This window comes from Zootoca vivipara, chromosome 12, assembly GCF_965207765.1.
Source record: "Zootoca vivipara chromosome 12, rZooViv2.hap1.1, whole genome shotgun sequence".
In the NCBI taxonomy this organism is placed as follows: domain Eukaryota; kingdom Metazoa; phylum Chordata; class Lepidosauria; order Squamata; family Lacertidae; genus Zootoca; species Zootoca vivipara.
In genome coordinates this window covers 54074661-54096879 of record NC_142595.1, presented here as the reverse complement: position 1 = coordinate 54096879, position 22219 = coordinate 54074661, and the positions used below count along the sequence as shown (strand labels likewise).

The following is a 22219-nucleotide window of genomic DNA, read 5'->3' as shown; positions in this document are numbered from 1 at the left end:
CTGCAACTTATTAACAAACTTAAAACCATGGAGGGACCTGGTCTGAATAGAGACATTGGATTCTTATCTCATTATACATGATAAAGCTATTTTTAGCCATCTCACCCCTTGCTTTTTCCTGTAAGACCAATTGCAGTCGTTAACAGTCGTCAACAGGTTTACCACACCTATCAGCCAATCACCCATTCCCACCACCCTTCTGAGTAATACCCCTCCCCACTCTCTCACTATATATAAGGGTCTGGTGACTTCTGTTTCAGTGTATCTGAAGAAGTGTGCATGCACACGAAAGCTCAGACCAATGACAAACTTAGTTGGTCTCTAAGGTGCTACTTTCCCCTTCACGGATCACTGCCTTGTCGTGGCGAAGGGGCTTGAATAACTCAGAGAAGCTATGAGCTGGGCCATGCAAGGCCACCCAAGATGGACAGGTCATAGTGGAGAGTTTTGACTAAACGTGATCCACCTGGAGAAGGAACTGGCAAGCCACTCCAGTATCCCTGCCAAGAAAACTCCAGGGACAAAGATAACAGGCATATAAAAGCTATGACGCTGGAAGATGAGCCCCTCAGGTTGGAAGGCGTCCAACATGCTACTGAGGAAGAGCGGAGGATAAGTACAAGTAGATTCAGAGCTGATGAAGTGGCTGGGCCAAAGCCGAAAGGTCGCTCAGTTGCGGATATGCCTGGAAGCGAAAGGAAAGTCCAATGCTGTAAAGAAAAATATTGCACAAGAACCTGGAATGTAAGAATCATGAACCTTGGTAAACTGGATGTGGTCATAAATGAGATGGCAAGAATAAATATTGACATCCTGGGCATCAGTGAACTAAAATGGACGGGACTGGGAGAATTCAGTTCGGATGATCATCATATCTACTACTGTGGGCAAGAATCCCGTAAAAGAAATGGAGTTGCCCTCATAGTCAACAAAAGAGTGGCAAAAGCTGTACTGGGATGCAATCTCAAAAATGACAGAATGATCTCAATACGAATCCAAGGCAGACCTTTTAACATCACAGTAATCCAAGTTTATGCACCAACTACCGGTGCTGAAGAAAGTGAAATTCACCAATTCTATGAAGACTTACAACACCTTCTAGAAATGACACCAAAGAAGGATGTTCTTCTCATTACAGGGGATTGGAATGCTAAAGTAGGGAATCAAGAGGTAAAAGGAACAACTGGCAAGTTTGGCCTTGGAGTTCAAAATGAAGCAGGGCAAAGGCTAATAGAGTTCTGTCAAGAGAACAAGCTGGTCATCACAAACACTCTCTTCCAACAACACAAGAGACGACTCTACACATGGATATCACCAAATGGGCAGCATCAAAATCAGATTGATTATATTCTCTGCAGCCAAAGATGGAGAAGCTCTATACAGTCAGCAAAAACAAGGTGTGGAAAACTCAACAGTGGCCAGAGGATTGGAGAAGATCAGTCTACATCCCAATTCCAAAGAAGGGCAGTGCCAAAGAATGCTCCAACTACCGCACAATTGCGCTCATTTCACACGCTAGCAAGGTTATGCTTAAAATTCTACAAGGCAAGCTTAGGCAGTATGTGGACCAAGAACTCCCAGAAGTGCAAGCTGGATTTCGAAGGGGCAGAGGAACCAGAGACCAAATAGCAAACATGTGCTGGATTATGGAGAAAGCTAGAGAGTTCCAGAAAAACGTCTACTTCTGCTTCATTGACTATGCAAAAGCCTTTGACTGTGTCGACCACAGCAAACTATGGCAAGTTCTTAAAGAAATGGGAGTGCCTGATCACCTCATCTGTCTCCTGAGAAATCTCTATGTGGGACAAGAAGCTACAGTTAGAACTGGATATGGAACAACTGATTGGTTCAAAATTGGGAAAGGAGTACGACAAGGTTGTATATTGTCTCCCTGCTTATTTAACTTATATGCAGAATTCATCATGCGAAAGGCTGGACTAGATGAATCCCAAACCGGAATTAAGATTGCTGGAAGAAATATCAACAACCTCAGATATGCAGATGACACAACCTTGATGGCAGAAAGTGAGGAGGAATTAAAGAACCTTTTAATGAGGGTGAAAGAGGAGAGCGCAAAATATGGTATGAAGCTCAACATAAAAAAAACACAAGATCATGGCCACTGGTCCCATCACCTCCTGGCAAATAGAAGGGGAAGAAATGGAGGCAGTGAGAGATTTTACTTTCTTGGGCTCCATGATCACTGCAGATGGTGACAGCCGTCACGAAATTAAAAGACGCCTGCTTCTTGGGAGAAAAGCAATGACAAACCTAGACAGCATCTTAAAAAGCAGAGACATCACCTTGCCTACAAAGGACCGTATAGTTAAAGCTACGGTTTTCCCAGCCGTGATGTATGGAAGTGAGAGCTGGACCATAAAGAAGGCTGATCGCCGAAGAATTGATGCTTTTGAATTATGGTGCTGGAGGAGACTCTTGAGAGTCCCATGGACTGCAAGAAGATCAAACCTATCAATTCTGAAGGAAATCAGCCCTGAGTGCTCACTGGAAGGACAGATCCTGAAGCTGAGGTTCCTATACTTTGGCCACCTCATGGGAAGAGAAGACTCCTTGGAAAAGATCCTGATGTTGGGAAAGATTGAGGGCCCTAGGAGAAGGGGACAACAGAGGACGAGATGGTTGGACAGTGTTCTCGAAGCTACGAACATGAGTCTGACCAAACTGCGGGAGGCAGTGGAAGACAGGAGTGCCTGGCGTGCTATGGTCCAGGGGGTCACGAAGAGTCGGACACGACTAAACGACTAAACAACAACAAACAACAACAAGGTGCTACTGGAAGGAAATTTTAAATTTTGTTTCGACTACGTCAGACCATCACGGCTACCTACCTGTAACTAGGAGAGAAGCAACACACTCAAATTTCTGCTGGGGACCCCTCTTTCTGTGATGTATGTATGATGTTTTGGGGGTGGTCTTGAGCTCCAGGGGAGGCAATCTCAAAAGTCTCCATAAGAGCTTGCACACCATTGTTCTGGGTTCCTCCCTCCCCTCTCTCCCTGTTGCAACAGTTTAATAAAGATCAGGCTAACTAACTGCTTTGCTTCTCAATATTCTCTGCTTGGCCTCTGTTATTTTCTTCTACTGATAGAGAACCTACATAAGGACTCTATATGGGCTCTTGCATACCCCATAAGGGGAATAGGAGCTGTTTTTTCTTATAACAGTATGAAGCTGAATGTTGGAAGATTCCGGACAGATAAAAGAAGGTGGGTCATAGTTAAACTGTGGAACTCCCTCCTGCAGGAAACAGTGATGTTTTCCAGCCTGTGGGGCTTTTAAAGGGGATTGTGCATGCTCCTGGAGGAGGAGAGGGAGGTGGGTGGCTTGGCTACAGGGTGGCTCTGCTCTGCCTCCACGGCCAGAAGACACCCGTTGCTGGCAGCCACAGGAGAGTGTTGCTCTTGTGCTTGTATCCTGCTTGGGGTTTCCCTTTGGGGCACCTGAGCCCTCGCCTGTTTTACGTGCACGGAAAACAACAGCTATAGCCAAGATCTGTGCTGAACATTGCAGTGCGTCCCTGACTATTCTTCTTGTGCAATTATAAGATTATTGGGTAATCTTAGACGGTTGCATAACCTTGGAAGGGGCATGGCTGTGACTCTCTCGCCAAGGGATCCTGCCCTTTGAAGTTTTCCACCTTCACCTCCATACGGGGTAACTATGAATAAATTGGTTTGGGTGGTGAGACAAAGCTTTCAGGGTGAAGAGTTTGATTTCAGGGCACTTCTTTGCTGATCAGAAGGTCGGCGGTTCGAATCCCTGTGATGGGGTGAGCTCCCGTTGCTTGGTCCCAGCTCCTGCCAACCTAGCAGTTCGAAAGCACGTCAAAATGCAAGTAGATAAATAGGAACCGCTACAGCGGGAAGGTAAAGGGCGTTTCCATGTGCTGCTCTGGTTTGCCAGAAGCGGCTTTGTCATGCTGGCCACATGACATGGAAGCTGTACGCCGGCTCCCTCGGCCAATAATGCGAGATGAGCGCGCAACCCCAGAGTCGGTCACGACTGGACCTAATGGTCAGGGGTCCTTTTACCTTTACCTTTCATGGCATGGGCACTACCCCTGGTCCCAATCCAGCTCAGCTAAGAGCCCGGGGGGGGGGAGCCTACCATGCTGGGACAAATCCCGGCTCAGCCAGTTGTGATCTATTAACTTCCCCTACCTTGCAGGGCTGTTGTTGCAAGGACTGGATGAAAACTGGTAAGAGCGGGAGAACATCAGAACAGCCTGCTGGATGAGACCTGGCCAGGACATGAAAAGAGCTCTGCAGGATCAGGCCTGTGGTGTGGCCCATCCAGTCCAGCATCCTGTTCTCACGATGGCCAACCAGAGGCTCCTTATGGGAAGCCCGCAAGCAGGATCCGAGCACAAGAGCAACACTCTCCCCTCCTGTGGCTGCCAGCAAACTGGCCTTGTGAAGCAGTGCAGCTTCTGACTGAGCCGTCCTGGCCAGCAGCCACCGCAGGCCCTCTCCTCCTACATGAAATGGGCTGGTCCTCTTCTGAAGCCATCCAAGTTGGGGGCCACCATTGCCTCCTGTGGGAGGGAGTTCCATAGATTAACTCTGAGCTGCCTGAAGGAGGACTTTATTTTATCTGCCCTGAATCTTCCAGCATTCAGCTTCACTCGGTGCTCCTGAGTTCTAGTGTCAGGAGAGAGGGAGGAAAACTTCTCTCCATCCACTTTCTCCTTGCCAGGCATCATCTTACAGTTTCTATCATACTCTCACCATTCCTCAGTCTAAACTAAAAAAGTCCTAAATGCTGCATCGCTTTCCACCTCGGGGAGCCCCTCCATTCCCTGGATCATTGCACTGGCTCCTTTCTGAACCTTCTCCAGCTGTGCAATATCCTTTTTGAGATGAGGCGACCAGAACGTCACACGGTATTCAAAGTGTGGTTGTGCCACAGATTTGTATACTGGCATTACGATATGGGCAGTTTGATTTCCAACGCCTTTCCTCATGATCACTGGCACAAAATCCGCATTTTTCACCGCCGCCACACCCCAGATCAGCCAGCTAGTAGCACTCCCTCCCCCTCCCTCGCAGGGTTGTTGTTGCGAGGATAAAATGGAAGGAACCTGTTAGCCACTTTGAGCCTCTCAGAGGATGAAACCTGTTATGTACTGAGCTGAATCCTAGAACAATAGGATTCAGAATCAGCGGGAGCTACCCAATCCAACTCCAGGTGGAAGTGAATCCGCAACCTGATTGGCCTGCTGGAGCAGCCAATCAGGCGGCTGGCAGAAGTGAATCTGCTACCTGATTGGCCTGTAGGAGCAGCCAATCAGGCTGCAGGCAGAAGTCAATCCACAATATAATTGGCCCACAGGTGTAGCCCTGAAGTAGCCAATCACGCAAGGCCCATTGTGTAAATAATGTATATAAGCAGATGGTTTTGGGAAAAGAGCCATTCGTCTTCTCTTCTTCTCCTTGATGAATATGAGCTGAATAAAGAGCATGAAATTCACTCTCGACTCCGAGTATATTTCACTGGCGACGAGGATGGGATCCTGCTGAGCTGACCGCCACCACGCACTGCACCGCAGCACCGCCACCTGCTGCACCGCTGCATCGCACCGTGCATCCAGGCTTCAGCTCCAGGACCCAAGGAACCCAGAATGGCAACCGACAGCAGCTTCTTGCCATTCAAACCAGCATCAGGAGACTGGGAAGGGTACGCCGCCCGTTTCAACTTCCTCCTGCAAGCGAAAGAAGTCACCAACGATGCCATGAAGAGGGCGACATTCTTCAGCGTCTGTGGAGAGGAGACGTTTGAAATCGCCCGGGCTCTCCTTGCACCTAGAGATGTCGCTACCGTCTCTTACAAAACAATAATGGAACGGCTGAAGGAGCACTTTTCACCACAGCCCTCGGTGGTAGCTTGCCGAAATGCCTTCTACGCAAAGCGGCAAGCCCCAGGGGAAACCATAACTGGGTTTGTGACCTCCCTCCGCCAAGCCGCCCGGTTATGCAACTTCTCAGAGTTGGAGAACATGCTTCGTGACCGCCTCGTCGGTGGCCTGAGGGACGAGATGTTGCAACGACGCCTCTACGCCAAAAAAGACCTCACGTTCCAGATTGCTCTGGAGGAAGCCCTGGCAACCGAAGCCGCCGAGAGGTCAACGCAAGAGGCACGACCGGCCCCGCCATCCCAACCGAGGGTCTACCACGAAGACCTCACCGACGAATCCGAATCTGACAGGGAGGAAGTACACCGAGTACAGCGGCGCACTCAAGCAGCACACACACCACAGCAGCCTCGACGAGAAGGAGGGAACTGTGCAAGCTGCGGGGAGAACCACGAGAGGAGGACCTGTCGTTTCCGCAACGCAGAGTGCAGGCAGTGCAGAAAATTGGGACACATCGCCCGGGTGTGTCGGGCTCGACTCACCCGTCGACAAGCATCAGATGACCGATCCAGGAGCCCCAGGTCACACGGCACCATGCACCAAGGCAACTCGACGGAGATCACGGACTACCAGGTATTCCAGTTGCCCCATCCCAGCACAGAGAAAATTTATATAGAGGTACAGATAGAGGGAGCCCCATGCCGCATGGAGCTGGACACGGGTTCAACTCTATCCATAATCTCGGCCCGAACATTAAGGGAACTGTGCCCTAATGGGGGTCCCAAACTAAGGCCGGCCCCATTCACCCTCCGGGACTTCCAGAAACGTAAGGTCCCTACAATGGGGGTGGGGACCTTCAGGGTGCAATATCGAGGGCGAAAGCAACAATTGGACTTGCTGGTAGTTAAGGGCCCCTACGTTAGCTTACTGGGACTGGCATGGTTTGGACCTCTGGGGCTAGCCGTTACCGGGGTGAACCGCACTAGCTTACAAGTGGACGTGGACGCCATATGCAAAGAGTTTCCAGGGGTTTTCGATGGGGCATTGGGACGATATACAGGACCCCCCATTGCCCTACAGCTAGACCCCGCTGTACGACCCATCAGGCACAAGGCCCGCCGGGTCCCGTTCGCCCTGAAACCCCGCATAGACGAGGAATTGGACCGGCTCGTGGAGCAAGGAGTGCTGGAGCCGGTGCCCAACGCCCCCTGGGAAACTCCAATTGTCACACCCGTCAAGCCTAACGGTTCGGTCCGCATCTGTGCAGACTACAAATGCACCATAAACAAGGCTCTCACGGCCCATGCATACCCAGTGCCAGTGGTCAGCCATGTCCTCGCCACCCTGGCTGGGTCAAAAATCTTTGGCAAACTGGACTTGGCCCAAGCGTATCAACAGTTGCCTGTGGACGAAGCCACAGCAGAGGCTCAGACGATTGTGACGCACAGAGGGGCATTCAGAGTAAAGCGGCTGCAATTTGGCGTTAGCGTGGCACCAGGCATATTCCAGAATCTAATGGACTCTCTCCTTAAAGGGATTCCTGGCGTCACCCCCTTCTTCGATGATGTACTGATCGCCGGGCCCACACCAGAGGAATTTGAGGACCGCCTCCGCTCCGCCCTGCACCGTTTCCAGACGGCGGGCCTCAAGGTGAAGCGGGAAAAGTGTTTACTGGGAGTGCCGCAGGTGGACTTTCTGGGATTTAAGGTGGACGCAGAAGGGGTCCATCCAACCGGTGACAAGGTACGGGCCATTTGTGAGGCCCCAGCGCCCAAGAGCAAGCCCGAACTTCAGTCATTCTTGGGACTATTGAACTTTTACCATGCCTTCCTTCCCCATAAGGCAGCGGTAGCGGAGCCCCTACACAGACTCCTAGATAAAAGGGCCCCTTGGGTGTGGGGCCAGCGACAAAGGGCCGCATTCCAGGCAGTCAAGGACTTGCTCGTCTCGAACTCGGTCTTGGCACACTTCGACGAGAGGCTGCCAGTGGTGCTGGCATGCGACGCCTCTCCCTATGGCATCGGCGCTGTCCTGGGACACCAACTCCCAGATGGAAGAGAGGTGCCGGTGGCATACTTCTCCCAGACGCTTGCTGCAGCCGAACGAAACTACTCACAGATTGACAAGGAGGGTCTGGCAATCGTGAAGGGCGTAAAAAAATTCCATGATTTCTTGTACGGGCGGCCCTTTACCATAGTGACTGACCACAAGCCGTTGCTTGGCCTGTTTGCCCCCGAGAAGCAGACCCCCCAAGCGTTGTCTCCACGTGTCCTCAGGTGGTCAATTTTCCTTGCCGGCTACCAGTATGCACTAATCCACCGCCCTGGGAAGGCGATGGGCCACGCAGACGCACTCAGCAGGCTACCACTACCAGAAACAGGCCCCGACCCAGCGCCTGCGCAAGAGGTTATGACCCTGGAGCTGCTTCCCGACCGACCCATTCAGGCACAAGAAGTTGCGCACCATTCCACAAAAGATAGGGTCATCTCCCGGGTCCTGGACTGGGTGTGGCGAGGATGGCCCAGCAGCAGCCCCGGGCCAGAATTCGCTGGCTACACAAACCGCAAACATGAACTGTCGGCCCACAAGGGGTGCCTGTTATGGGGAAGCAGGGTCGTTGTTCCCCAGCCCCTCCGCAAAAGGGTCCTCACAGCCCTACACGAGACACACCCAGGGGTAGTGAGGATGAAGGCCCTTGCCAGGAGTTATGTGTGGTGGCCGGGGATTGACAGAGAGATAGAGGCCTGGGTCCAACACTGCCAGACCTGCCAAGAATCCCGCCCGGATCCCCCAAGGGCCCCAGTCCAGCCCTGGGAGTCCGCCCGACATCCATGGTCACGCTTGCACGTGGACTTCGCTGGCCCCTTCCAGGGAAAAACATTCTTCATAGTGGTGGATTCCTACACCAAATGGCTGGAGGTCGCACTGGTACCGTCCACTTCTACGGCGGCAGCCATCCGGGTACTACGTAAGCTGTTTGCAACCCACGGGCTCCCTGACACCCTCGTCTCGGACAATGGAACCGCATTCACGTCAGAGGAGTTCCAGACCTTCACAGCGCAGAACGCCATCCGCCACATCCGCTCAGCACCATTCCACCCTGCCACCAATGGCCAAGCGGAGCGCATGGTGCGGACCACCAAGGACAGCCTCCGCCGCATAACACAAGGGGACTGGGAATACCGCCTTGCCTCATTTCTTCTAGCACAGCACAGCACCCCAAGCACAACGACGGGCCGGAGCCCAGCTGAACTACTCATGGGCCGGCGCCTTGCAACTAGACTGGACCGACTTCACCCCGACAGAGCTCAGGATGAGGTAGTGGTGGGGAAAGGCAGGAACCCCCGGACATTTGTGGCCCAGGACCCAGTGTATGCAAAGAATTTTGGGGCAGGCCCAGCATGGGTACCCGCCACAGTCACCAAGGTGACCGGTCCCGTGTTGTACGAGGTACTAACGGAAGGGGGGCAATGTTGGCGCCGCCACTGCGACCAGCTACGGCGACGATTCCCAGGAGGAACCCAGGAGGAGAGCGGGACAGAGGGGTCCCAAGGGGACAGCAGGGCAGTGAGGCCTGTAGAGCGAGAGGGGTGGGCAGGGGAAGCAGAAGCAGTAGGCACAGAGGGGCGCCCCGAGGCTGGAAGGACACCGGAACCAGAGTCACAACCTAGTGGTTCAGTGGCGCCAGACCAGACAGCCCCGGCACAGCCAGCAGCCTCGGAACACGAGCCAGAACCAGAACCCCTGACCAAGGAACACCCCAGGCCACAACGCACACGGAGGCGGCCAGCAGACCTTGGGGACTACGAATGCAACTTCCCGGGCAGGACTGGAACTTAGAGGGGAGGGGTGTTATGTACTGAGCTGAATCCTAGAACAATAGGATTCAGAATCAGCGGGAGCTACCCAATCCAACTCCAGGTGGAAGTGAATCCGCAACCTGATTGGCCTGCTAGAGCAGCCAATCAGGCGGCTGGCAGAAGTGAATCTGCTACCTGATTGGCCTGTAGGAGCAGCCAATCAGGCTGCAGGCAGAAGTCAATCCACAATATAATTGGCCCACAGGTGTAGCCCTGAAGTAGCCAATCACGCAAGGCCCATTGTGTAAATAATGTATATAAGCAGATGGTTTTGGGAAAAGAGCCATTCGTCTTCTCTTCTTCTCCTTGATGAATATGAGCTGAATAAAGAGCATGAAATTCACTCTCGACTCCGAGTATATTTCAAAACCGGAATCAAAGGCCAACAGTACAAATGAAGCTGTGTTTAGGGGGGGAGAGATGCTCAGAAAGGAGGCCACAAATTGTCCTTTCTCAGGTGGCTTCCTTCCAGGGCAGATCAATGAAGCAGAGTTCTAGTTTCCCCTTTTGTCCTGAGTTAATCCGAACTGGATGGACCGGCCCTCCTGCTGCGGCAGCACCCGTGGGTGCCTCGGAACAAGCTGCCGCCACCAGGCCTGCGCCCTCCACCCCCCGAGGGAGCCAATCCCTGGGCAAGGAGGAGGCCCACCCCGCAGCCACAGCCCAGGGGATAAAAACCCAAGGGGCACATCCACCAACAGGCACCTCCTGAGCATTGCGATGGGGCCAGTGGGGCGCACAGGCCTGGTGGCCGTCTTGCTGGCCGCAGCTGTGGCAGCGGAGGCCAAAGAGGTCCTGGAATTCAAGCCTGAAATTGGGGTGTCCAACGGAGGCCTCTGGGGCGCCTGGGCCTGGCAGGAGATGTGCCCAGAGGAGACCTACGCCACGGGATTCAGCCTCAAGGTAACACCCCCTCCCCACCAAAAAGAAAAGCCCCACCCCTCCTTTGTGCCTGGTCTGGCTCTCCAAAACAGGGGGCCATCCCAGCTGAGCCTAGGGGTGGACCTACATTGGGGGCCCCTGAAGCCTGAACTGTCATGGAGGCCCCTTCACAACCAGCAACCTTCACAACATCTGTGTTACTGACCCTCAAACTTTCAGATTGTTGAAATATAATATATGAACAAACAATCAATTTGAGTCACACAGCTCAAATTGGGTCTACTAGACCCATTCTTTTAAAAAGTTACAGGTAGGTAGCCGTGTTGGTCTGACGTAGTCGAAACGAAATCAAAAAAATTCCTTCCAGCAGCACCTTAAAGACCAACTAAGTTTTTTATTTTGGTATAAGCTTTCGTATCTGAAGAAATTTGCATGCACCCGAAAGCTCATACCAAAATAAAAAACTTAGTTGGTCTTTAACAGGGGTCAGCAAACTTTTTCAGCAGGGGGCTGGTCCACTGTTCCTCAGAGCTTGTGGGGGGCCGGACTATATTTTGTAAAAAAAAAAATGAACTAATTCCTATGCCCCACAAATAGCCCAGAGATGCATTTTAAATAAAAGGACACATTCTACTCATGTAAAAACATGCTGATTCCCGGACCGTCCACGGGCCATATTTAGAAGGCGATTGGGCTGCATCCGGCCCCCGGGCCTTAGTTTGGGAACCCTGGTCTTTAAGGTGCTGCTGGAAGGAATCTTTTTTAAAAGGAATGTGAAATGAAGTCACTTCTGGGGCTCCTCTGGGATTAGGGGCCGTGAAGCCGAAGCTTCATTAGTTTCATACGGTAGTAGATCTGCCCCTATGAAGGAGTGAAATTTGGGTGGTGCCCCTGAGCATGTACAGAGCACCTTTCTTCCTGATAACCTCCTGTGCTCCCCTAGTGACCAGTGACCAAACAGCAAAAATGGAATGAATTCATTCCCCCCCTCCATTTATTAACACTTTTATACAGCTTGATTAGGGGGAAGGAAGAACCCCCCCTCCATTTCCAAGATGTTTTGTGATGTTGCACCTTGGAGGGGGAGTGATGGCATTCCCAATGGGAAGCCAGCTAGCAAGATTCACACCCAAAACTCCCTCCCCTCCTGCAGGTTCCAGCTTCTTCTTCTTTGGTGATCCCTCCTCCTAGCGAGGAAGATTGTTGCATACGAAAGAGTGCCGTGGCTTCCAGCAACTGTGTTCCGAGAGGCATTGCTGCCTCTGAAGGTGGAGGCAGAGAATGACTGTCATGGCTAGTTGCCATCCATATGCCTCTCTCCCTCCGTGATTTATCCCAACCTCTTTTAAAGCCATCTAGGTTGGTGGCCCTCACTGCCTCCTGTGGCCGGGAGTTCCAGTGTTTAACTACGATGTCCTTCCTGTCACCTGCGCTGAATCTCCCAACTTTCATGTTTCCCCGGATGCCCTCGAGTTCCCCTGTGTCCTGAGAGAGGGAGGTGACTTTCCTCTGGATGTTTTCTCCATGTAGAAATGATTTTATACACATTGATGATAATATAATAGTAATTTATTACTTATACTCCGCCCATCTGGCTGAGTTTCCCCAGCCACTCTGGGCGGCTCCCAGGATAATATTAAAAGCACGAGAAAACATCAAATATTAAAAACTCCCCTAAACAGCCCGTTTGTCATAGCACGTTGCTCTGCCTGCGTAATTCCAGAGTGGAGTCTCTAAGATGCTTGGATGGCGCCTCGCTCGGTCGCCTCCTTCCGGCAACTCCTGCAGCCAAGGCTGGGGTGTGTGGGGGGGGTGTGGGTCTCGTCATCTGGGAAGCCCAAGCCCTCCAGGCACACGGCCTAGACTTGCGCCCTGGGGAGGAGGTCACTTCGGTGCTGCTGACACAACGGCTTGGCTTCACCCCGAGGGGCGCTCTCCAGACAGAGGCGGATGCCCATTGCCCACCACTCTCGCTCGCCTTTTCTCTAACTTGAACAGCCCCAAACGCCGAAAACTTCCCCCCATTGTGTGGGGGTGTGGGTGTGGGGAGGTGTCGCTCCATCTCCGGGATCCTTTTGGCCGACCCCCCTTCTCCCTCGCCGCTCCAGGTGGAAGCCTACCGGGGCCCGATGGACGACGACACGGCGCTGAACGGGATCCGGCTCTTCTGCACTCGGGGCGGCCGTGGGGACAAGCACGAAGCGCACACCGTGGAGTCCCAGAGCGGCCCGTGAGTGGCTCCCTCCCTCTCCCTCTCCCTCTCCCTCTCCCTCTGCCTCTGCCTGACTCCTGGCTGCTTCTGCCCCCGGCGCCCCATACCCCCGCCCGCCCCAAAAGATTGCGGCGCAGCTGCCCTGGTCCTTAGGGCACTTGGCTGGGATAGGATCTGGGTTCGAACCCCCGCACTCGGTCTTGAAGCTCACTGGGTGACCGGGGGCAGTTACTGCCTTCTCTCATCCTGGCCTACCTCGCAGGGTTGTGGTGGCGGTCACTCTGGTCCCTCCAAGGTCCTAGTCCTCATCTAATTCCCTGCAACACGGGAGGTGGCGGACCCTCCGTCCTTGGACGGCCATCTGTCATGGATGCTTCAGCTGTGATTCCTGCATTGCCGAGGGTTGGGCTAGATGACCCCTTGGGATCCCCCCCCAACTCCGCAGTTCCATGTTTGCGTGACTCCACCTGTTCTGACCTGCATCTCCCATCCGCCCCAGAGAGCACAACCATTTGTGACCTCATGGCGTGCATTGCAGGGGGCTGGACTAGATGGCCCTCGAGGACCCTTCCAACACCGCAATTCTAGGATTCTACCAACCCTGCAAGGCCGGCGAGGGTGAGAGGCATTCACCCAGCGAGAGGGGATTCGAAGCCTGGTCTCCGGCACTCCAACCACTGCACCGCACTGCCTCTCTCTCTCCCGCCCGCCCCCTTTTCTTCCCCCAGGTGGGGCCAGTGGTCGCCGCCCAGCTGGTGCCCCGAGGGCACGTACCTGACCAGGTTCTCGCTGAGGGTGGAGCAGACCCGGCGCGGCATCCACGACGACATGGGCGCCACCAACGCCCGCTTCGCCTGCTCCGGGGAGGGCGCCCACCTGGAGGGGCGCGGCTTGAGCTGGGGGGAGTACGGCGAGTGGAGCCCGCCCTGCCGGAAGGGCCTGTGTGGCATCCAGACCAAGCAGGACCCCGTGCGGGGAGCCCTGAGGGACGACACCGCCCTCAACGACGTGCGCTTCTTCTGCTGCAGCCGCTGAGGAGGGAGGGACGGGACCCCTCCCGCGCCGGGCCGGCCCCGCCGTCGGGGAAAGGCCAGGAGGGAGCAGCGGGCCCCGTCCTGCTTCTCCTGCACTGGCTTGGTCGGCCCATAAAACTTGCCCCACCGCCCCACCGCCGCCCAACACATCCAGGAGGGGCCTTGGGCAAAAGACCCCCGTGGAATCCTCAAGGGTGCTTTCTGAGGGGCAGCGGGTCGGGAGTTGGAATGGATGACCTTTATGTGGCCCTCTGTCATGGATGCTTTAGGCATTGTAGGGCTGGACTAGATTACCCCCGGGGTCCCTTTCAGCTCTACACTTCTATGTTACTTCCCTCTCCCACACCTGTTGCACCAGGTCTCCATCAGCAGCTGACACGCCCCCTCCTTCTGAACCCAGGCTTTGTCCCAGAATGCATTAACAATAAAAATTGCCTCTGAGCGCGTGCAAAGTGCTTGCTTGCTTGCTTGCTTTGACAGTCCGCCTTCTTCTCTCCAAGAAGCTCAAGGGAGAGCCCAGAGTTTGCTCTTCCTCATTCCATCCCTGGCAGGTAGGTGAGGCTGCGAGAGGCAGCGACAAGCCCCTGAAGGGAAGCCAGGGAGAATCGTGGCCGGGGCTGGGGGCTGGGATTTGTACCCTGGTCTCCCAGGTCTGACACTACCGGTCTCCCAGGTCTGACACTACCCACTACTCCACATGGCTCACTCATCTCTGTCCCCGCCTGTCCCACCTGTTCACCAGGTATATGAGCAAAGTGCCTCTGAGCCTATGAGGAGTGCCTTTTTAAGGCACTGTCCATCCTCCCCCCCCCCTTCCAGTCCACCCTGAGCACTTCCTCCTCCTTTAACGACTGCAGAACTTGGAAATGTCAAGCGATGCTCCTCCGGCCACCGGCCAGCCCTTGTGGCTGAATGGAACCTCCCTTCTCGGAGGCACTCTATCCCCAAAGGCCACTCATAAGAACGCAAGACAAGCCCCGCCGGATGAGGGCAAAGCGAGACCACCGAGCCCGGCAGAGTCTGCTGAGCCGGCCAGTCCGTGGATCTGTCTGTCTAGCCCTCCGTGGATCTGTCTGTCTAGCCCTCTTTCAAAGCCATCGCTGCTTCCTGCGGGAGGGAGTTCCGCAGTTTAACGGTGCGTGCGCTGCTTGCTGCAGCCCCAAAGTGTGCGAGAATCTTCTCCCCTTGTTGCAGCCCCCCCCCCCCCGCGCAGCAGATCCAGATCCCTCTCTTCAGGGTCCCCCGTTCAGCGCCTCCCTCCAAAAGCTCCGCCTCCCCCCCCCCCGCACAGCAACCCTGCAGAGCCGGACTCAACAACCGGGAGAGAGCTGGTTTATTCCGACTTTTTCAAACCGTAGAGGTGAGGGGTGGGGGTGGGGGCTGCGGTTAGGGAGGGGGAGCTTGGAGGGAGTGTGCACGTTGCGGGTGGGGGGTCTAGCCCAGCTGGGTCCCTCAAAGGCCCCCGTCGCCCTACGAGAAAAGGAGAGAGATAAATGGGCCAGTGAAACAGAGGACTCGCAGGGGCCGTGGCTAGTAGCACCTGGACTTAGCGCCCGATCTGGTGGGAGCCAAGAGAGGCCACGACCCCCGCCGGGGGTGGCCCTGCTTTGCCAGGTGGGGGGTCACTGGCCCTCCTCCCACGAGCCTTCCCGGCCCGCCCGCCCCCATTTGGCAGCAGTCCCCCTTACCGCCCGGTCCTCGTCTTTGCGGCAGTCCCCGCACACGGTGCCCACCAGCCCATTGACCACCTGAAGTCCGCACAGCGCCACCTCCAGCAGCCCCAGGCCCAGCAGGATGGAGAAGAGCACCACGTGCCACAGCACCACGTTGGGGGGGTTCACGCACGCCGCCTCCCACAGCGTCCGGTTGCCCAGGTAGCTCTCACTGAGGGGGAGACAGGCAGGCAGGCCAGCGCCATCAGCTCAGGGGGCGCTATTTCATAGAATCCTAGAGTTGGAAGAGACCCCAAGGGCCATCCAGTCCAACCCCCTGCCAAGCAGGAAACACCATCAAAGCATTCTTGACATATGCCTGTCAAGCCTCTGCTTCAAGACCTCCAAAGAAGGAGACTCCACCATTGATTTAAGCAGAGGTTGGATGGCCCTCTGCTTGAAGGGACGCTTCACTTGTGATTCCTGGGCTGGATGACCTGGGGGTCCCCCTCCACAGCCCTGCGAGATATCCTGGGCTGAGAGGTGGTCAGACCCACAGACCCACAGGGTAGGATTTAGGTTTGAAGAGGCCCTAAGCTCCTGAAAGACATAGGGCCCTTTCTAGGTCCAGCTGTCCTTTGTCAACAACAAATGGTCCCTGCTTTGGGTGTTGAATATATGCTATATGGCAGGCATGTCCAACAGGTAGATCATGATCTACCGGTAGATCACTGGATGTCCGTGAGAGATCACTGGTAGATCACTGGCTCCCCCAAAAGAAGCTGAACAACTGTGGCTCCCCTTAAAAAAGCTCAACATTTTACCTCCTCCCTGAAAAAACGCAACAGCTTTGACCCAACCCCCCCCCCAAAATGGGCCTTCCTCCTTCCTTAAAAAAATCTCAACACCTTTGACCTGAACCCCCCAAAAGGGGGTAGATCACTGCCAGTTTTTAACTCTGTGAGTAGATCGCAGTCTCTTGGGAGTTGGCCACCCCTTCTATATAGTAATTTATAGACCTCATAGGTATCTACTAAAGCCATTTGCACATAACATAATATGTATGTTATCAAAGTAATTGTTGAACTGAAATACTATTAAGAAGAAGTATATTAATAGTGAAATACAATTAAGAAGAAGTATACTGGGGGGGGGCAAGAGAGTGGGGCCCTAAGAGCTATAGCTTGTTTAGCTTATACGTAAATCTGGCCCTGCCCACAGAGCTTCCTGGCCAAGTGTGGAGATTTGAAGCCATGTCTCTCCAAACCTGGGTCTATCCCAAACGAGACACTTGCAGCCAGGATCCGAGCACATGAGTGCTTCCTGCCCGCCTCCTGAGGTTTCCAGCAATTGGGATTCAGAAGCATCTGTCTGATCCTCTTTTAAAGTCCCCCAGGGGGCGGGGACAGGGGGGGCTGTCCCCCCCTCTCTCCTGCAGGTGTTTGGGAGGGGCCCTTGCAAATCAGTTGCCTCCCAAGAACCCGCCCCCAGCTCCTCACCTGAGGTCCTTGAAGGGTGACCCCCACGTCCCATTCTTCACCTCGCACCAGGGTCCGTCGGCCAGGCCGGTGGACGACACCACAAGGCAGTAGAAGCCGCCCAGCCCCCCAAAGATGGAGCAGAAGACGGAGCGCAGCATCTGTGGTGGAGGAGAAGGTGAGGAGGGGGCCTGGTGCCGCCCAACACATGCCCCACTTGCCCAGCCCCTCTTCTGCTCCAAAGACTCGAACCCAGAGCCCTCTTGGCACTGCCACGATAGGACGCTCTCCCCCCCCCCTCTGTCTCTCCCCTTGGTGGGACAAGGTGGGAGCTCCCAGTCTCCCTAACTAGAAACAGGACTCTGTACCTCTAAACTGCAACCAGACCCCCAGGTTGGGGGGCATGTGCAGAGCGTGCAAATGAGTCCTGGTGTCTGATGCACATGCCTCTGTGCCTGGGCAGAGTGCCTATACCTCACTACTGGGCCAGGGTGGGTGTGGGTAGAGGAACCCAAAAGCGTGTGTTTGTGTGGAACTGGGGGGGGGGGTCCTCCAGGGCACATAAAATAAACAACCGTTTGTGATCTGCTTGATTCCCCCTCCTTGGCCAGAGCTGAAAATAGGAATAAAGGGTTCAGGGTGCAAGGTGGCCATATTCACAAAGGAGCAGCTGGCCCCTTGTAGGCCTGGATCAGATTATTGGGTTGTTGTTTTTAAAGGGGGGAATGTTTGGGACTGATGGCCAGGAATGAAAACACCTTCCACTTCTCTGCCCCAAGGATCATGCCCAGCCTCAGCTGAGTTGCTGGCTTGTTCTCACTTTTACACACACACACACACACACACACACACACACACACACACACGTAATAAAGGCAGAAAAACGTGCCCCCGTTTAGAATATCAGAACTGCAGAGTTGGAAGGGATCCCTGAGGGTCATCTAGCCTAACCCGCTTCAATGCAGGAATCTTTTGCTCAACATGGGGCTCAAACCCACAATCCTGTCTACCAACTGGATTATTCACCAATTATTATTATTCTTATTATTAGGGGGGAGGGACTACAATTTCCACTAGCCCCTAGACAGCCCCGTGGCAGGATGTGCTGGCTGGCTGGGTCTGGTGGGAAGTGTAGTTCCGGAGGCCTGGCTTTCTCTAGCAGGCCCCTTGTAGGTAGGGGCTCAAGGGGCCGAGAGAGTGCTGGGCCCCCTGGCAGACGAGGCAGAGGAAGAGATGGGGAAGAGTGGCCAAGGATCCGTACCCGGCACCTGTTCCCGCAGCATCCGTATCCGCAGCAGCCCTTCCCTCCGGCCTTCACGGCAGAGCACCCGGTGCAGAGGACCTGGGGGAGGCGGAAAGGGAGGAGGGGGAGGTCAGAGAGTTGCTGGATCAGCCCCAAGGAAGACCCCCCACACACACACACTCCTGGGTCAGCCTCCTGTCCTCACAGCAGCCAAGTGCCCCAGAGAACCTAGGAAGCCAGATAGACTGCCTCTGGCTCAGGTAGCTCCACAAAAAAAGTAAGAAGAAGCCGTCTTGTCCAGAATCCTGCTCCCGCCATGGCTGAAAGGGGAAAGCCAGAAAACAGGACTTCTGATCTCAGGACATAAGGGGACGCCTGGGCCTGGCCTAGCATCCTCCTCGATGGGAAACTTGCAAGCAGGATCCGAGCACAAGAGCCACTCCCCGCTCATGTGGCTCCCAGCAACTAGGATTCAGAAGCATTATTCCGCGGGCAGTAGCCATGGATAGCCCCCTCCACGAACTTGCCCAACCCTCTTTTCAAGAGACCCAAGTGGGTGGCAGCCACTCATTCCTGCAGCAGTGAGTTCCAGAGGTTAACTCCTCCAAGGTGGCCCCTGGATTGGCCTGGCTGCCCACACCATTAATAACAATGACAACAATCTGATGATTTATAGGCTACCCCTCTGGATGGGTTGTCCCAGCAGATTTGGGCGTCTTCCAACAGATATAAACACAGAATGGAACATCAAACATTAAAAACATTCAGGGCTGCCTTCAGTTGTCTTCTAAAAGTCAGATACAGTGGTACCTCAGTTTAAGTACACAATTGGTTCCGGGGAGCCGGTCACTGCCTGAAAAAGTACTTAAATGGAGCAGCAATATCGCGCGTGTGCGAACCGCCGATAGAGCGCTTCTGCGCAAGCGCGCACCGCACAGATCGCTTCTGCACATGCGCGTGCCGCGGAACCCGGAAGTAAAGACTTCCGGATCCGCAGAGTACTCAAACCGAGAGTACTCAAACCGCAGCGGACTTAAACCGAGGTATGACTGTAGCCTTTGACTGTGTCGACCACAGCAAACTTTGGCAAGTTCTTAAAGAAATGGGAGTGCCTGATCACCTCATCTGTCTCCTGAGAAATCTCTATGTGGGACAAGAAGCTACAGTTAGAACTGGATATGGAACAACTGATTGGTTCAAAATTGGGAAAGGAGTACGACAAGGTTGTATATTGTCTCCCTGCTTATTTAACTTATATGCAGAATTCATAATGCGAAAGGCTGGACTAGATGAATCCCAAGCCGGAATTAAGATTGCCGGAAGAAATATCAACAACCTCAGATATGCAGATGACACAACCTTGATGGCAGAAAGTGAGGAGGAATTAAAGAACCTTTTAATGAGGGTGAAAGAGGAGAGCGCAAAATATGGTCTGAAGCTCAACATCAAAAAAACCAAGATCATGGCCACTGGTCCCATCACCTCCTGGCAAATAGAAGGGGAAGAAATGGAGGCAGTGAGAGATTTTACTTTCTTGGGCTCCTTGATCACTGCAGATGGTGACAGCAGTCACGAAATTAAAAGACGCCTGCTTCTTGGGAGAAAAGCAATGACAAACCTAGACAGCATCTTAAAAAGCAGACAAAGCAGACCTTGCCGACAAAGGTCCGTATAGTTAAAGCTATGGTTTTCCCAGTAGTGATGTATGGAAGTGAGAGCTGGACCATAAAGAAGGCTGATCGCCGAAGAATTGATGCTTTTGAATTATGGTGCTGGAGGAGACTCTTGAGAGTCCCATGGACTGCAAGAAGATCAAACCTATCCATTCTGAAGGAAATCAGCCCCGAGTGCTCCCTGGAAGGACAGATTGTGAAGCTGAGGCTCCAATACTTTGGCCACCTCATGAGAAGAGAAGACTCCCTGGAAAAGACCCTTATGTTGGGAAAGATGGAGGGCACTAGGAAAAGGCGACAGAGGACGAGATGGTTGGGCAGTGTTCTCGAAGCTACGAACATGAGTTTGACCAAACTGCGGGAGGCAGTGCAAGACAGGAGTGCCTGGCGTGCTGTGGTCCATGGGGTCACGAAGAGTCGGACACGACTAAACGACTAAACAACAACAACAAATGACTGTAGTTGTTTATTTCCTTGACCTCTGATGGGAGGGCATGCCACAAGGAAGGGGGCCACCACCGAGAAGGCCCTCTGCCTGGTTCCCTGTAACCTCACTTCTCGCCACTGCCCCCTGGCCCTCCCCACGTGATGCCACTGGGCTGGGCTTCTCGGATTCAGGACCTGCCTTTGCTTGTACATCTCTCAGGCTGCAGAATGCCAGAAACAGACGACACCGGTCATTTGACAGGAAAGGCAGGTGGATCTGAAGGCACACCCCCTCCCCGGAAACATGGGCAGTGGCACACACCCCGGCCAGAGCGGTGACCCCCCCCCCATCAGGTCCCTCCAGCAAACCTTTGCCACTCCTGCCTTCTCCCGTGATGCGCCTCATTTCCCCTTTTCGGGGGCAGAGGTCACCTTGTTTTATTGCCCCCCCCCTCCATGCCAGCTGTCTCCCTTGCAGATAAGGGCCCTGTTATCTCCCACAGAGTGGGGAGGGGGAGGTTTGCACAAAGTTCACCATGAGAGAAAGCGAGGCTGTGTGTGGGAAGAATGGGGTGGAGGTGGGGCTGGGGGTAGACTAGGTGATGGGCTTCCTCTGGGTTCTCCAATGGCACCCCCAATCCCTTTGCACCCCGTTGCCAGGAGAGAGAGACCGGGTCCTGCTGTGGGCCAGGGCTGTCAACCTCCCTAAACCAGTGCCGGAGAGATGTATAAGCTAAACGAGCTCTAGCTTAGGGCCCCACTGGATGTACATTTCCAAAATATAAGATAAAAAACACACAAATAAAACCTAGATACAGCAACAGTGGCAATTGGCTTGAGATACCTATTAGGTCCATAAATTACCATATGGCATATGTTCAACACAGAAAACAGCGACAATTTGTTGTTGACAAAGGATAGCTGGACACATCAGGGGCCCCATGACCTTCAGGAGCTTAGGGCCTCATCCAACCTCAATCTGGCCCTGCCGGAGTCGCTCTGCTCCTGAGTATCCCATGCAATCAGGTCATGCTATGGGGGGAACTGTAGGTTGGTGTCAGAGGTGTCCCTGGGTAGACAACTCGAGGAAGTGAGCCAGGCTGCACAAGGGAGGAGGAAGCAGCAGCATCTCTCCCACCCACCAGCGACATGTCCCCAAGCCATGAAGGGAGGCTCTTCCCAGCTCCAAGTCCTGAGAATCATAGGGAGGGAAGGCACCCCAGGGTCATCTAGCCCAACCCCCTGGAATGCAGGAATCTCAGCTCAAGAACTGGCAGGCGGCTATCCATCCCCTCCCTGGGAAGGGACCCCCGAGGGTCATCTAGCCCACCCCACCCCACGGAGGCGAAAGCCCTGAGCACTCACCATCAGCCCCCCGCCGACGAGGCCCCCCATGAGCCAGACTTGGGTGGTGATGTGCTGTGGGGTCCAGTCCCGCTGCATGTTGGGGAACATCAGGAGGACGTTGGCCACCATGCAGGCCAGGCCGGCCGTCACCAGGCAGAGGCCCACCAGGCGGGAGCACTTGCCGGTGCACATGGCGGGAGGGGAGGCCTCGGAGGGAGACGGGCGCAGGTGCTGGGGCTGCGGGGATGGCGGAAGCGGAGGAGGAGGCTGCTGCTGCTGCCGGTGCGTGCGGAGTGCGGAGGAGGAGGCCAGAGCAGGAAACTGTTTGTTTGCAGATAAGGAGGGCAAAGGGCTGGCGAGAGGAGAGGCAAAACATCTCCTCCCCTCCTAGCCATTTCCCAGCCTGGCATCCCGGCCTCCTCCTCCTCCTCCTCCTCCTCCTCCTCCTCCTCCTCCTCCTCTTCCTCCTCTCTGCTGCACAGAAACTCTCCCTCCCTCCTTGCAGGGTTTTAGAGACCACAAGGGCCATCCAGTCCAACC

At 54.3% G+C, this 22219-nt stretch overlaps 2 protein-coding genes across 3 annotated transcripts; one reads left to right on the top strand and one right to left on the bottom strand.

Moving 5' to 3' along the window:
- Positions 1–10140: 10140 nt before the first annotated feature.
- LOC118078321 (vitelline membrane outer layer protein 1 homolog) lies at positions 10141–14321 on the top strand. Its single transcript, XM_060281412.2, has 3 exons — positions 10141–10635; positions 12723–12844; positions 13555–14321. The coding sequence occupies exons 1-3, from the start codon at positions 10264–10266 to the stop codon at positions 13859–13861; spliced, it is 801 nt and encodes a 266-aa protein (XP_060137395.2). The 5' UTR covers positions 10141–10263; the 3' UTR covers positions 13862–14321.
- An 855-nt stretch (positions 14322–15176) lies between these two features.
- On the bottom strand, positions 15177–21981 carry TM4SF5 (transmembrane 4 L six family member 5). Of its 2 annotated transcripts, none has more exons than XM_035102128.3 (5): positions 21698–21981; positions 18252–18332; positions 17012–17151; positions 15549–15744; positions 15177–15330 (listed from the first exon to the last, which is right to left on the bottom strand). In XM_035102128.3, the coding sequence occupies exons 1-5, from the start codon at positions 21869–21871 to the stop codon at positions 15313–15315; spliced, it is 609 nt and encodes a 202-aa protein (XP_034958019.2). In that variant the 5' UTR covers positions 21872–21981; the 3' UTR covers positions 15177–15312. The 2 variants fall into 2 exon arrangements, with proteins under 2 accessions (XP_034958019.2, XP_034958020.2); XM_035102129.3 differs by having other exon boundaries at positions 15609–15744; positions 21698–21971.
- Positions 21982–22219: the final 238 nt, after the last annotated feature.